At 58.3% G+C, this 13,833-nt stretch overlaps 8 protein-coding genes across 8 annotated transcripts; 5 read left to right on the top strand and 3 right to left on the bottom strand.

Annotated features, from left to right (window-relative positions):
• Positions 1–401: 401 nt before the first annotated feature.
• Positions 402–1,412, top strand: PUNSTDRAFT_58638 (ATP11-domain-containing protein; the record flags this gene model as incomplete). The annotated part of the gene is made up of 2 exons (XM_007378288.1): positions 402–602; positions 666–1,412. Coding segments are annotated over 2 exons (948 nt in total), but the record flags the coding sequence as incomplete, so codon positions are not given.
• Positions 1,413–1,492: 80 nt separating this feature from the next.
• PUNSTDRAFT_139978 (uncharacterized protein) lies at positions 1,493–2,543 on the bottom strand (the record flags this gene model as incomplete). Its single annotated transcript, XM_007378289.1, has 2 exons — positions 1,493–2,344; positions 2,527–2,543. 2 exons carry the CDS (start codon positions 2,541–2,543, stop codon positions 1,582–1,584), a joined length of 780 nt encoding a protein of 259 aa, XP_007378351.1. The 3' UTR covers positions 1,493–1,581.
• Positions 2,544–2,727: 184 nt separating this feature from the next.
• On the top strand, positions 2,728–3,633 carry PUNSTDRAFT_129120 (HSP20-like chaperone; the record flags this gene model as incomplete). The annotated part of the gene is made up of 5 exons (XM_007378290.1): positions 2,728–2,787; positions 2,862–2,962; positions 3,037–3,094; positions 3,157–3,462; positions 3,520–3,633. 5 exons carry the CDS (start codon positions 2,728–2,730, stop codon positions 3,631–3,633), a joined length of 639 nt encoding a protein of 212 aa, XP_007378352.1.
• A 260-nt stretch (positions 3,634–3,893) lies between these two features.
• Positions 3,894–4,908, bottom strand: PUNSTDRAFT_59664 (HAD-like protein; the record flags this gene model as incomplete). The annotated part of the gene is made up of 6 exons (XM_007378291.1): positions 3,894–3,948; positions 4,007–4,151; positions 4,216–4,368; positions 4,423–4,474; positions 4,531–4,611; positions 4,666–4,908. The coding sequence occupies 6 exons, from the start codon at positions 4,906–4,908 to the stop codon at positions 3,894–3,896; spliced, it is 729 nt and encodes a 242-aa protein (XP_007378353.1).
• Positions 4,909–7,517: 2,609 nt separating this feature from the next.
• On the top strand, positions 7,518–9,073 carry PUNSTDRAFT_94490 (uncharacterized protein). The gene is made up of 4 exons (XM_007378292.1): positions 7,518–7,772; positions 7,831–7,950; positions 8,013–8,847; positions 8,916–9,073. The coding sequence occupies exons 1-4, from the start codon at positions 7,657–7,659 to the stop codon at positions 8,928–8,930; spliced, it is 1,086 nt and encodes a 361-aa protein (XP_007378354.1). The 5' UTR covers positions 7,518–7,656; the 3' UTR covers positions 8,931–9,073.
• Positions 9,074–9,864: 791 nt separating this feature from the next.
• On the top strand, positions 9,865–10,963 carry PUNSTDRAFT_129123 (uncharacterized protein; the record flags this gene model as incomplete). Its single annotated transcript, XM_007378293.1, has 3 exons — positions 9,865–10,173; positions 10,230–10,877; positions 10,949–10,963. The coding sequence occupies 3 exons, from the start codon at positions 9,865–9,867 to the stop codon at positions 10,961–10,963; spliced, it is 972 nt and encodes a 323-aa protein (XP_007378355.1).
• A 285-nt stretch (positions 10,964–11,248) lies between these two features.
• On the top strand, positions 11,249–12,515 carry PUNSTDRAFT_56754 (uncharacterized protein; the record flags this gene model as incomplete). The annotated part of the gene is made up of 6 exons (XM_007378294.1): positions 11,249–11,300; positions 11,357–11,434; positions 11,488–11,568; positions 11,626–11,912; positions 11,986–12,396; positions 12,450–12,515. The coding sequence occupies 6 exons, from the start codon at positions 11,249–11,251 to the stop codon at positions 12,513–12,515; spliced, it is 975 nt and encodes a 324-aa protein (XP_007378356.1).
• Positions 12,516–12,546: 31 nt separating this feature from the next.
• Positions 12,547–13,829, bottom strand: PUNSTDRAFT_48410 (homoserine kinase). The gene is made up of 3 exons (XM_007378295.1): positions 13,071–13,829; positions 12,893–13,012; positions 12,547–12,821 (listed from the first exon to the last, which is right to left on the bottom strand). The coding sequence occupies exons 1-3, from the start codon at positions 13,791–13,793 to the stop codon at positions 12,600–12,602; spliced, it is 1,065 nt and encodes a 354-aa protein (XP_007378357.1). The 5' UTR covers positions 13,794–13,829; the 3' UTR covers positions 12,547–12,599.
• Positions 13,830–13,833: the final 4 nt, after the last annotated feature.

A 13,833-nucleotide genomic window follows, 5' to 3' on the forward strand; every position in this document is an offset into this window, starting at 1 on the left:
CTCAACGTCAATTGTGAAGGAGGGAAGGAGGCGACCAAGGACGAGATGCTGGAAGAGGCGAGGCAGGGAGCCAGCGAGAACTCGGACGCGAGTGGATGATGTCAAGCGCGGTCCGGACACAGGCCGACTTTTTCTGCTTTGCTCACCGACTACCTTCGCCGAGGATGTCGTTCGTTGCGGCGACAGGACGTCTGCGACACATCGCTAGGCGTGTTTCTCACTCGCGAACACGAACCTTCGGACCGTTGAGCTCCTGGATCCCAGCCTGTCGTTGGCAGCACGATTACACCGCCAAGTATGCAGACAAACTGCAGAAAGTTGCCGAGGAGTGAGGTACTTGCTCCTGCTCTCCGACTGTATCATGATGATCCTTACAGGTGAATAATCCGTCCTGCAGGCGAGGGCTGAGCGTTGAGCAGCTCCGGGCCAAGTTGCGTGAGGAGGAGCTTGCCAAACGCCGACAAGCCGCTACGTCCGCAGGGCCATCGGCACAGGCTATCAGCAATGGGAAAAGCTCGTCGACGTCGACGGCTGGCGCTAGTATTGCAGGGTCGTCTCCTTTGTCCCAGCCTAGAGCGCGTAAAGACAGTTCTCCCGTTAAGGTATGTTCGAATCCCCTTCACCTCCCTCGAATCTCCTTGACCAAATCATATGCGTTACCATAGCCACTCTCGCAACTTTTCAATCTTCCAAAGCTGCTCTCTACCCCGCATACGCCCGCTCAGATCCAAGCGTTATGGACAGCATATCACGCCTCGCGCTCCTCCGGCACCGGCCGCGGCTTCCTCTGCGCAACCGTACCAGCGCCGACCTACGAGCAGATGCTCACCCGCGCACGGCGCTACCCATCCTTTATCCTCCCCCTCCCCCGTACCACAACAGACCCACAGCAGCGGCCGGACGGTGGCGACCAGGCTCACGAGTTTTTCTACATGCAGTGGGCGTTCCACGGCGCTCCGGCGACACCGACCTACGAGTCCGAGACCGCGCTTTTCCCCGTCTCGTCTTCGGCAAGCGGAGGAGAAGCAGCGAACCCGCACACGTCTACGGTGCTCTTCACTCCCCTGGGCGAATACAAACTCCGCCAGACGTTCGCGACGCCGCACCTCGTACTCACATTCTACCCCGACCTCGCGCGCTCGCACGGCGTCGTCCTCCTCCGCGGCGAGATCACGCCCTCAGCGGCCTCGGCCGGAGAGGGGGCTGGGGCTGGCGACGTGCGGTACCTGCTCGGTCAGGAGGACGCTCAGATGCTGGCGATGGGCGTGCAGAAGTTTTACCTGTGGGGAGAGCAGCAGGGCGAGACAGTGGAGGGGAGGAGGAAGGCGGAGGAGCTCTTGAGGGTGTTCCACGAGGAACCGGAGAAATTCCAGTGGGAGGAGTTGCTAGCGGAGGCAAAGTTGACGCCGTAGTCGCCAAGTTATCTTGTCTAAACTAGAGCGTTGTAATGTAGGAACGCGCATGCTCAACTCTCTCAAGATGAAGCTGAGGGGTACGAGGCACGTAATCGTGCATATATGCATCAAAGATACTTGCAGTGATCGTACTGTACAAGGTGCGCGATGGGAGAAAGATCCCTCGTCACGTATCCAAAGTCCTTGACCACCCAAAGTCGAGTATAATGTCGAATCCAAATGGACGGAGGTCGTATTCCTTCCTCAGCCACGGCAGCTTCTGCGCCGGCTCGCGCGTTGCGTCGGAAGGCGCCGCTGCCTCCCTCGGAGCCGGTGACGGCTCGCCTCCGGGTACGGGCTGCCCGATAGAGCTGCCCTTGAGCCAGCTGAACGCGCCCCGCCATGTTCCAGAACGTGTCCGCGCCGCCGTCGCTCCAGTCCCGTCGTCGGGAGCGGCACGGTCCAGTTCCGTCGGGGACCCATCCTCACCCGCCTCAGAGCGCACCCGCTCCCAGTACTCCCTCTCCCGCCGTTCCAGGTCCGCCTTGAGCTGCTCCACGCTCCGCCACTCCCACCGGGTGACGTTGAACGGCTCGAATACGCTCTCGGACCCCGCAAAGTCGACGAAGCACCGGTCGCACAGCTCGAGCGAGGCAGGGAGCGGCACGTCTGCGGCCGCTAGGCGTGCATCGAGGTCGGGCATCAGGGCACGCAGCGCGTCAGCAAAGGTAGTCGCGGGTGCTTCTCCAAGAGTCGGGGAGGAAGACATGGGCGCGGAGAGCGGGACGGGGTGCCGCGAGCAGGAGGATAGGAAGAGAGCCGTGAGGAGGCAGATGCAGTAGAAGCATGGCTGGGCGTGTAGCGTGAGCGTGAAGAGAAAGAGGACTAGAAAGTAGGCGGGCGCGGTGGGCAGCGGGAGGAGGAGGAGTGGAAGGTACCACCGAGTGCACCTGATTAAGATGTCAGTTGTGCGGTACCGGCGAGAACGACAGCTACTCGCCACATGTCGGCACGACGACGATTGCGTTCTTCCCTCCGTATAGACAGTCGAGGTCGCAGTCGGCGTTTAGTAGAGCGTGCCTGCTTCTCCGAGCTCGACTGCCGCCTGCCCTAAAGCCAATCATGTGCCCACTGGATCGGAAGATCCATCGCGATGAGATTCTCCGGCGTTCTGGTCGCTTCCAGACGTCATTTACGCCTGCAAGTGCGCGCGTCCCCCTACTTTAGTCTCCATTCACTCAGCGGCCTGGCATACACGACCCCCAAACTCACGCCTTTTCGTTTCTTTGAACCACGCGACTGTCCTTTTCTTCCGCATCTCGTCGATAACAAAATGGCCCAACATCCTGAGGTTCTCTGGGCGCAGCGCAGCAGCGACTCCGATGCGAGCAAGGTACGCGCCTGCACGCACCAATAATTTGGCATCGGTTCGGATGGGCTCATACAATACTTGCATGACGACAATAGAACATCATATACTTGACCATCAACTTGCCAGACATCGTCGAGAGCACACTCCAATATGATCTTACTCCGACAAAGCTTTCGTTCAAGGCGAAAGCCGGTAGGTAAGCGCCTGTTCCCCCACGGTGTACGCGCTCGCAAAGTACGCGATTCTGATGGTCCGGTGTGTTGCGTGTAGCACCGAGCAACGCGATTTCGCCTTCGACCTCGACTTCTTCGGCGAGGTCGTCCCCGAGGTATGTCCCGCATCACGCTCTCGCATACATGCGCACCATCTCAATGCCCCGATTCATAACAGGAATCCTCCAAGCGTTTGACGAGCCGCTCGTTCGCGCTCATCCTGCGCAAGAAGGAGCTCAAGACGGAGTACTGGCCACGCATCACGAAGGAGAAGGTCAAGAGCCACTTTATCAAGACCGACTTTAGCAAGTGGGTCGACGAGGACGAGCAGACCGGCGCCGAGCCTGCGCCCGACGACGACTTTGACCCGATGGGCGGCATGGGTGGTATGGGCGGAATGCCGGGCATGGGCGGTATGCCAGGCATGGGCGGTATGGGTGGCATGCCTGGTATGGGCGGTATGGGCGGTATGGACTTCGAAAAGGTCCGTCTCGTATCAAAGTGGTAGATCATACCGATTGGCTGACGCATAAATTTGCAGATGATGGCCCAGATGGGTGCTGCAGGTGGCGCCGGACCTTCGGGCGAAGAGCCCGAGGACGATTCCGACGACGAGGGCCCACCGCCGCTCGAGGACGCGCCGGAGGCGAAGTAAACACACCAAAAGTTCTTGCCAGGATGCATCGGAAGGGACCTAATGATTGCTTGATGATGCCGAATGTGTATCCGTTTGCCCTCGCACGATAGATGCCCACGTACATAAACAGTTGTTGCTCGCATCTAGCTCTCGAATGTAGTATCTGACGAACATCGTGCACCATCGCAGATCGAGCAAGGCATCTACCTCATCTACTTGGCATCCATCGAACTCTACTAAGATCTATCCTTGTTCCGTTTCGACGGACCGCGATCTTACTATGATTCGTCGATCGTTACCTCCAACTTTCCAACCTTCCAGTTGACGCTGACTCTGGATCAGATCAACATGAGCCATACAATACCCATGGCCACGATGGAATGGCACGAACTTCGTTAAATCCTGGACAATGTAGTCCGGCTTCGCATCCGACTTTTCGAGATACTCCCGCGTATGGGACGTGCACACTGCTAGCGTCTTCGCGCCGGCCGCCCGCCCGGCCTTCAAGCCGGACGGGGCATCTTCTACCACCAAACCTGCCCCAGAAGAAGTCAGTTATACGAGTGCCGGAGAATTATGGAGGTATTAGATGAATCTCACAGTTCTTCGGATCGACTCCGCATTTCTTCGCGCCGGCGAGGTAGGGGTCCGGATGCGGTTTGCCAGCCGACACGTCGTTGGAGGTGACTAAGCCCGCGGGAGGCAAGTCGATACCACATCGACTAAGAGCTTTGGGCGTGTAGATGTTCGAGGCTGGTGAAACCGGTCAAGTTACGGGACTTCTGGGCGCGGCGAGCAGGGACGAACCCGAAGTTACGATTGTCCAGCCATGAGATTGGTCTGAAGCACCGTCACGGATCTCAAAACGGCATATGAGATGGCGTTGATGTTAGGAGGTAGAAATCGGACGCTTACTTGCTTCAATAGGGCGTGAACTCCGGGGAGAACGGTCGGTCCTCCTTCGAGCACCTCGTCCTCAAATCGTACGATCTCAGCCTAGCCACAACGATGATCAGACATGATGCGCGTTAAGTGTGGCACAGCGCGTACCTGCAACTTGTCCTCGTCGTCGATCTTGCACCACTCCTTGAGCGTGTCGTCCAACCTCCGACCGTGCGAAGCATGCGCGACCTCGGTCGCGTTCAGGTCGTAATCGCGCGCGAACGTGTTCCATGCTTTGTACACTCCCGGAGTAGAGTCTATTAGCGTACTGAGCGGGGCATGAGATGATTCCGGAGAATGATGAGGAAGGCCCAGCCCAGCGCTCCGGGTGCCCGAAAGAGGAAGGGACATTCACCCATCCATGTCGAACAAGATCGCGTCCACTGTGATGGTGACCATGGCTCTTTGTATTCGTTTGCGGACGGGGGAGAGTCGGGATGAATTGGTGGACGTTGCTCTGGTCGGAGCGACGAGGGTAAAGAGATCGGTGTAAGGCGAACCCCGGCGACACCGGGCCGCTCTCCCGGACCGATGGCATTACCACAACGGGCACCGCGCCTGCCTCATCCTGAAGCGCGCTGCGTCGGTCGGCGATTATGTCCCAATCATATAGTCCGCCGAGGGTTTCAGACGCGCGATTCATCAAAGCGGTCTGGCCCTCTCAGAGCCATGATGCCCAGTCAAAACACCAGCTGAGGAGCTCAGACGAGAGCTGAGGAGAATAAGATCGTGCTGAGCACGTATGAGCAGGACTGAGCTGGATGGATCTTCCACAACCTTAATCACAGATCGTGGCCCTTTTGAGCTCGTTTTGTCCATTTTTGACTTCGTTGTACACAACTTCGCAACGATGCCGAAATCTACGAAACTTCGACGTCCCGATCTGGCTCCCATGGAGGTACAGCGAAAATGAGAGACTTGGAAAGAATTTTGCCCAAGTCGCGCCGGACGCTTCTTGTCCTCCTACCACCACCATCCCCCGCCTACGCCAATGCCCACACCCACGCAACTCATGACTCACTGTGTCAGCGCAAGCTATCTATGACAGATGAATGGCAAATCCTGCGAGGCTGTAGCGGCCTGTGTGTGAATTAGCACTACAGCTGCTCAGCTGCATACTTGCTGTACGAAACACTCGTGCCTGCCGTGTTTTCCTTGACTATATGCACATGCTGAGGCTCACGCGACACCGTAGAGCAAGAATGGCGAGTCTATGCAACAGAGAATATCACAACAGGTCAAGACATGGTGCCATGCCACGGGAGCGCAAGTTCGGCTTTATGTCGAAGAGCACCAACGAAATTCAATATCACCGTCATCCTAGCCCGTGGTTTCCGTCTGAGAGCGAAACGAAGGTAGGTAAATGCGCATATAAGCTAGCCTCAATGGGTTGAAGAGCTTATATGGTGTGCAGGCATCTTCTTGGTGTTGTGCTTCCCGGTACGTGATCGCCGACTCGTCGGCTGGTAGTAACTCATCGCGCATGCAACTCAGATCACAAGGGCAAGGCCACCCAACAACAGTGGTCAGTCGGGTCCACAACTAGACCGCGGGCCCGCCCCGTCGTGTACTTTGCCGTCCTTGCAGCGTTACGTGCGCGCGCTCTCGCCATGCCGTTTCCAAACTTACGTTGACCATGGCTTCCCTGTTGTCTGCTGTACAGGTGTGTGCAGGCAAGATCATCAGGAGTGCGAGGTGGCAACCCGGTATGTTTGTGACATCCACGATTGGCTCAATACCCAGCTCACTCGCACTGTCTGTAGCGTAGAGACGCTGCTGCGCTGGTACCTGTATTCGACAACTGGTCACTATGATCCCACTGCGTAGATTGGCCGGTGCCGAGTATCTCAGGATAAATTCATGTAAATTACGTAGATGGTGAATAATATAAAACAGTTTTTCTATACTGTATCAAACCATCTGGAAGGCATATCTATATACGCAGCTATGGTCAGTTCTGCTCATATAGATTCCATCCTGCTCAGTTGTGCTCAGCACTGCTCAGCGTCTTAGTCGCTTTTCGCTGAGCCCAGCTGACGTGAACTGAGCAGAGCGGCGGTGCTACCTTGCTCAGCTCTGCTCCGCCCTGCTCAGACGGCGTTTCGACTGGGCATGATGACGCAGGACCGCGTCCCAACTGGAAACGGTCGGGCTTGGCATAACGTTGCGTACCAGCGTCGTCGCCATGAGCATAAAGTACAGCTAGCAGGCAAAGAACAGTCGACAGCTGCGCAGACCACAAATCGTCAATATTCGAGTCGGTTGGGTTTGATTTCAGATCCAAGAGGGCGACGCGGTTACTGCGCGAACTTGATGACCGTTGCTTTACTGCACGATCTTGCAGGCCGGGTTTCCTACTCTGGCGAGGCATTTTTCTCGAGCAAGGCACGAGATGCCCGTGTTTTGCCCAAGCTGCAGTATGCAGCTCAAGTTCTTCGAATGCTGAAGCCGTGATCAGGGCAGTGCTGCTTGAACTTGAGTTCGCACGAGGCAAGGCGATGCGCTGCGCTAGGATCGGCGAGTTCTTCGCCTCTCTTGTGGAAGGCGGCCGTGCAGCTCAATTATAGCCGGACCACCTGAGGTAACAAAGCATGGTTTCACAGTGGTAACGTGACCGTACTTCGTATCCATTGCGATGGATGACCGTTCAACCGCACATGTGGTGTTTGAGATGGTCTCGAGTCGAAGTGTATCTGGCAACGGTTGCCGGCATCGGCAGGCCATCGTGGCACTGGTTTCGTTCCGAGAGTTAGGTCCATCCGAGTCTCATCAAAAGATGTGATGCGAGGCCGCACACGGCGAAGCCATCGGAACGAAGTCGGCACAGCATCACCCCGTCTTGGGCTCGATCCAGCTCGATCCACGGCCATTCAGCCATTCACGCTCCTCCTTTATAAGATGCGGGTGGCCGCCATTGTCCCCTCACCTTTTTATTCGATAGGTCACCTCTTTCTCCTGCACATCTTTCCCGGTTCACGATCAGGCATCGTCCACCGCCAGTCTTTACGACGAACGACTTGACCCGGTGTCTATCCTTCGACTAACGTTCCTTACCCGACTCCCCACGTACTCCCGGATTACCTTGCTATACTCTCAATCATGCGTACCTCAGTCTTCGTTGCGCTTGCGCTCTCCCTCGCGGTCTCCGCCCGCCCCCATCAACGCCGGGCGACGCCCCAGCAGATCCAAAACGGCAAGGATGCCGCAGCTTTGAAGTACGCGCTATCCGTGGCGTTCCACGCTGGTTTCGGCATTGCTGACGGATTTAATCAGCACCAAGTTCGCCTCTTTCAAGGTTGGCGATGCCTGCACCGTGGACGCTTGCATCGGCTCGCAGTTCGCGCCGTGCAGCCAAGGCAAGTTGGTCGCCCAAGACTGCGCACCCACCACGAAGTAAGTGGCGTTTCTGAACCGCGAACCCCCCCGTCGGACATTGATTATCAAAACTTGCGTAGGTGCGCGGCTCTGCCCAACGTCAACAGCGCCGGTACCAGCATCGCCTGCACGACCCAAGCTGACATCGACGCGCGCTTCGCGGCTGCCTCTGACCCCGACGCGACCGCTGCCTCGACCACGGACGCGGCGGCCTCTTCGACCTCGGCCGCGGCGGCGTCTACCGACACCGCCGCTGCGACCGTCGACAACGCGGCGGGCAGCACCGACATCCAGTCGTCGCTGACCCTCGACCCGTCCGTGGTCGCCACCGGCTTCGCCAACGACGGCCAGGACGTCCCCGCCGCAGGCCAGGTCGCATCGCTCACGTCGACCAACAACTTTATCAACTTCTGTGCCGGCCAGACCATCACCAACGGAAAGCAGATCACCACCGGCTCTTGCAACCCCGCGCCGATGGGTCAGCTCCCCGCCACGACCGCGATGCCGTCCTGCAAATTCGTCTTCCCGCCCAACGGCGACGCGTCCCTGAAGGCGAACCAGGCATTCACCATCAAGCTCGCGATCAACAACCTCGAGACCGGCCACTTCGTGAACGCGCAGGAGAACTACTTTGCCGCGCCCCAGCAGCTCAACGCGGCCGGCCAGATCCAGGGTCACTCGCACGTCGTCGTTGAGCAGCTCGACTCCCTGGGACAGACCACCCCCACCGACCCGACCAAGTTCGCGTTCTTCAAGGGCTTGAACGACGCTGCCGTTAACGGCGTCCTCTCCGTTGACGTTACCGGTGGTCTGCCCGCTGGTGCTTATAAGGTGTCGACCATCAACTCGGCCGCTAACCACCAGCCGGCGCTCGTTCCCATTGCGCAGCACGGATCTCTTGACGACGCTGTATACGTGAGTTCTTTTCCTCCCCCAATGTGCCGCCTCGACGCGATACTCACGCATCTGTTGCCCTCATCTAGTTCACGATCAACTAAGCCACGTACCGCGTCTTCACGTTTGGGATCTTGGGAAGCGGCGCACGCGTAATTTATTGAAGTATAGCATAATCACACCCACGCATTGTATACCCGCATGTACGTTTTGTCGGCAGTCTTTGGATACATCGATGTGCGCCTCATTCGCCACGCCGTGTGCTCGAGATGACGGGGCGTCCTTTGACTTGGGTCCAGCGGACGGATGAGTGATGCAGGTCGCGGTCGACGCGATAAAGCGTGATTCGTTCGCGTGTTGTATCCATCACACCGCGCGGAGTCTGGATTCGTCGGACGGTCGCGTCGCACTCCTGGTCCAGTCGAATGGAAAGCTCCGTCGCAAGAGAACGCACGTCGGCAATCTCGGCGTCATATTCCACTCGGTGAGCAAGCGTCATATCTCCCTCCGCTCGCGATCCTGCGGGCTTGACGCTCGAGCTTTGCCCCTGCGGAGGTCAATCAACGGCACTGCGTTGCTGTGCTGAGACCGGCGCAGACTTTGGCTTGGCATGGCCCCGGGGATCACTCTCACAGTGGACTCCACTTGTTCCCATGGTAAGAATAGCTCAATAGAACCCCAAAGAAGCCCCTGCAGGAGTGACAGTCGGTGGATTTCTTACCGCGTTCTCTTCGTTGCCATCGCTCCCGCGCCTCAACGAATCAGCGTGCGACGTTCGGGGCGCCTTATAAGACCTGGCATGCCCGGACAGCGGTAACCCTTCATTCTTCCCCCTTCCCCTCACGTTTTGCTCCCGGCAGCTGTGCTGTTTGCTCCCCTTCGGTGCGTATACACTCGTACTGGCCCCACCGATAAGCGTGCTTACCGCCGCTACTGCCTTGCTCTCGTCGCTGCAGCCCCAGAGGATCCTGCGCCCTTCACCTTCCTGTCTTTTCCAGCCTTCTGTGAAGCAAGCCTTCGTCCTCGACTAAATACACAATGAGGTTCTCTCTGGTCCTTCTTGCTCTCCTCCCCGTCCTCGCCTCCCAGGTCGAGGCTGCCCCGTCAAGTTCCAGCGGGAGCGTCTGGGCACGGCAGCGCGGCGGCAACCGCGCCGGCGCAGGCGGCTTTGGCTTCAATGGCGGTAAGGGTGCCCAAGCCGCCGGTGGCAAGGGCAAGGGCGCTGCTGCTGCTGGCGCTGCTGGTGCCGCCGCGGGTGCGGCTGCCGGTGCTGCTGGTGCTGCTGCAAACAACGCCGGCAACGCCACCGCTGCTGCCGGTGCTGACAACAGCACGGCTACAGCCACTGTATGCGATTTTCCTTCGTTCGGGCGTACATGAGATTGAAATGATCTATTTGATAGGCTACTCCCCCCGCCGGCGACATCCAATCGTCCCTCACGCTTGACCCGTCGGTGATCGCCACCGGCTTCGCCAACGACGGTCAGGATGTCCCCGCCGCCGGCCAGGTCGCGTCCCTCACGTCCACGAACAACTTCATCAACTTCTGCGCCGGCCAGACCATCACCAACGGAAAGCAGATCACCACCGGCTCCTGCAACCCCGCGCCCATGGGCCAGATCGCCGCGAACACGGTGATGCCCTCTAGCAAGTTCGTGTTCCCGCCCAACGGCGACACGTCGCTCAAGGCGAACCAGGCCTTCACCGTCCAGCTCGCGATCAACAACCTCGAGACCGGCCACTTCGTGAACGCGCAGGAGAACTACTTTGCCGCGCCCCAGCAGGTGAACGCGCAGGGCATCATCCAGGGCCACTCGCACGTCGTCATCGAGCAGCTCGACTCGCTCGCGCAGACCACCCCCACCGACCCGACCAAGTTCGCGTTCTTCAAGGGCTTGAACGACGCTGCCGTCAACGGCGTCCTTTCCGCCGACGTCACCGACGGTCTCCCAGCCGGCGTGTACAAGATCTCCACCATCAACTCGGCATCGAACCACCAGCCTGCACTCGTCGCCGTCGCTCAACACGGTTCGCTCGACGACGCCGTTTACGTGAGTTAACACTGCATTCCCCTTCGTGATGAATTATACCGGAAGGCGATGCTGATTGATTGCTTCTCTAGTTCACCGTCAACTAATTGACTGTTTGGTGATCATGATCATGCTCCGTTCTCTCTCGATTGTTGTGTTACTATACGTGATCGCGCCCACGCGGTTCTTTCTTTCGCTCTGCTCTGTCTTGCCTGGTAGTATGCAAAGGATCAGATGCCTCACTTGTGTTTGCGTGCGTGAGCGTAAGATCAACGCGACCATGAGTCAATAATTAAGGTCAAACAAATCGTCAAAGAGAATCCTGCGCTATTTTTGGCATGTGCCCATTCCCGCGTGAATGTCAGTCAGTACGCGCTTGAGCTGCAGCGACCATGTCCGCATACCGTCCGCCCGTGTTTCCTCGAGCCCAGCAGGCGCAAATTAGTGTGTGTTCCGGCGCAGGTGTATCGTCCGGGCGAAGTGATAACAACTATATGCAGTCCGGGCAAATCAGCGCGATCTGTTCCATGTGGCCTCATTGAGAGAGCAAACGGAGAACGTCTTCCGTTCTTGGTTTGGTGAGCACCTCAAGGTCAGGCTATGGACCGGCGTTGAACCTTGTGATGCATAGGTACCCGATGGCTGAGCCGCTGGGACAAGGAGATAGACCTCTTCACCAAGCTCGTCTACTATGGCTTCACGACCGGTCGCGGTATGCGTCGCCTGTATGAATTTCACTCATCATGCCCTCTGACAAGGGTGTACACAGCTACGCAGAGCCTCGGGGAAGAATACACCGACATATGGCAGCATTCGGCGCGAACCGAACGACTCCCGGGTTGGCGTTTGCGTGCCGCCCTCGTGCTGCTCCCATCGGTGCCGTCGTACGTGCTTGCAAGATGGGGCGCGCGGCTGTCGAACGGAACGTCGCGTACCGCCAGACTCATGCACGCGCTTCCTACCGCCCTCGAAATCGCGTCGGAGGTGAACCTGGCCGTGTTCTACCTGCGAGGCACGTATTATGATGTCTGGAAGCGTTTGCTCGGGATTCGACATGTGAGCCTTCTTTACCTTTCCATGGTCCCGGACCCTTCATGACGAGATACGGGGGGAAAAAAAACTTGAATAGCTGTCCTCGACGCCGGAAAACCCGCATACACGCCCTCCGTCCTATTCACTGCTCGGTGTCCTCCTCGCCGTCCGTCTGATCCACCGCATCGTCGTGTTCCTCCGCTCCCGGCAGACAAAACCGGAAGACGTACCCCCCTCGCAGAAGGTTCCGCAGCTGAACGCCACGAGCGAGACATACTTGGACGACCGGCCCGTCTCGTCGCTCCTTGGGCCATCGAACGCGGACGAGGAGCCCGTCGTGCAGGCCGAGGACGACGAACACACTGTCCTCGATATCTCACTGATCCCGCCGGCTTTGCGAGCAGGTCGGCAGTGCACGCTGTGCCTCGAAGAGAGGACGTCGAGCTGTGCGACGGAGTGCGGACACCTCTTTTGCTGGAACTGCATCGTGGGCTGGGGACGCGAGAAGGTGAAAGTACCATGTGAACTGTACGGAACTCCTGAAACTAACGTGCCCTCCAGGCGGAGTGCCCGCTGTGCAGGCAGGCACTGAATTTGGCCCGGTTACTTCCGATATACAACCTGTAGCGCTCGATGACTCTACAATCCTGACTTCGCTTTGCCTTTGCTATTATCTGCAGTCGCGAGGTGTCACTCCTAAATACATGTAATTTACTTTTGGGTTACAGCACATCCGCCTACGACCTCCAGCACCTTCCATTCAACCTCAATGCCCTCCTTCTTGAAGATCTTGCGCGCGTCCTCCGCTATCGCTTCGAAGCCTCCTGTGGCGAGGGCAAGGATGGTTGGGCCCGCGCCGGACAGGCATATGCCCAGTAGACCGGGATGCGTTTGGGGTGTTATCTGACTGGTGACTTCGGGCAAGCCGGGAATCTGGAGTGAAATCAGCCCCGCGAAATTCAGCCCCGCCGCGCATAGTTGCATGCCATGAGAAAAAGGCGTACCAGGGTCTTGCGATAAGGCTGATGTATCCGGTCCTTCATGGCTTCGTAGATCAGCTCCGGATCGGGAGGCGATTGACCGAGCGCCGTTGTTAGTACCGCTAGTCGTTGGAGATTGAACACCTGTACAAGATACCGAGCTTTACGGTGGCGCAGGGAATGATCATGCGCGACGACGTACCAGGTCCTTCCGAGAGTATTGGGTGGGCAAGACGTCTCGTGCTTTTGCGGTGCTCAGCTCAAACTGCGGGATGATCGCGACCGCCTTGATGCTCTGCTCCCACTTGAACCGCACGTAGTGTCCGATTCCCGTAGGCGGCAGGGGAGGGTTCAAACCCCATTCCTCGCCCGCATCCGGTGGGTACTCCGGCAGCACTTCGCTAAGGGGCACGCTCGCGGCCTCGGTCGCCTCTGCATCGAGTTCGCGCAGATACGATCCGACGAAACCCCCGACGAGCGCCGCGGTGACGTTGTCCGGATGACGCTCTACCATGAGCGCGAAGTCAAGCAGACGTTCGGTAGACAGCCCGAGTTGCCCCAGTTCGTTTCCCAACAGGACTCCCGCTATCACCGCCGCACCGCTCGAGCCCAGTCCTCTTCCGAAGGGGATCTCGTTGTGCGCGTGCATGGTGGTGATGGAGGGGAAAGTGCGCACGCCGTTGCATCGGAGCACGTAGAGCGCGACACGGGTGGTGAGGTTTTTGTACGCGTCCAGGGGTACCTCATCGGCGCCTTCGCCGGAGTAGGTGATGATCGGGGCTGCACGTTCGGATTCAGAGGTTGAAACGGTGACCGTGAGGGTCAAGTAGAGCGAGAGGGAGAGCCCGACGACGTCAAACCCTGGGCCAATGTTTGCGGACGTCGCGGGGACGCGGATAGCAAAGGTCCTGCTGCTGGACGTCATGATTTCAACCGCGATTGTTTGCGTGCAGCCTGACGCTGGT

Source organism: Punctularia strigosozonata, assembly GCF_000264995.1.
Source record: "Punctularia strigosozonata HHB-11173 SS5 unplaced genomic scaffold PUNSTscaffold_1, whole genome shotgun sequence".
Lineage (NCBI taxonomy): Eukaryota > Fungi > Basidiomycota > Agaricomycetes > Corticiales > Punctulariaceae > Punctularia > Punctularia strigosozonata.

Excerpts from the sequence above, each read along its gene's own strand:
- PUNSTDRAFT_94490 (XM_007378292.1), top strand. The coding sequence starts at position 7,657 with ATGCGTACCTCAGTCTTCGTTGCGCTTGCGCTCTCCCTCGCGGTCTCC. Across the intron at positions 7,773-7,830 it reads AAGGATGCCGCAGCTTTGAA|CACCAAGTTCGCCTCTTTCA; the intron begins GTACGCGCTATC and ends GGATTTAATCAG. Across the intron at positions 7,951-8,012 it reads GACTGCGCACCCACCACGAA|GTGCGCGGCTCTGCCCAACG; the intron begins GTAAGTGGCGTT and ends AAACTTGCGTAG.
- PUNSTDRAFT_48410 (XM_007378295.1), bottom strand. The coding sequence starts at position 13,793 with ATGACGTCCAGCAGCAGGACCTTTGCTATCCGCGTCCCCGCGACGTCC. Across the intron at positions 13,013-13,070 it reads AATACTCTCGGAAGGACCTG|GTGTTCAATCTCCAACGACT; the intron begins GTACGTCGTCGC and ends TATCTTGTACAG. Across the intron at positions 12,822-12,892 it reads AGCCTTATCGCAAGACCCTG|ATTCCCGGCTTGCCCGAAGT; the intron begins GTACGCCTTTTT and ends ATTTCACTCCAG.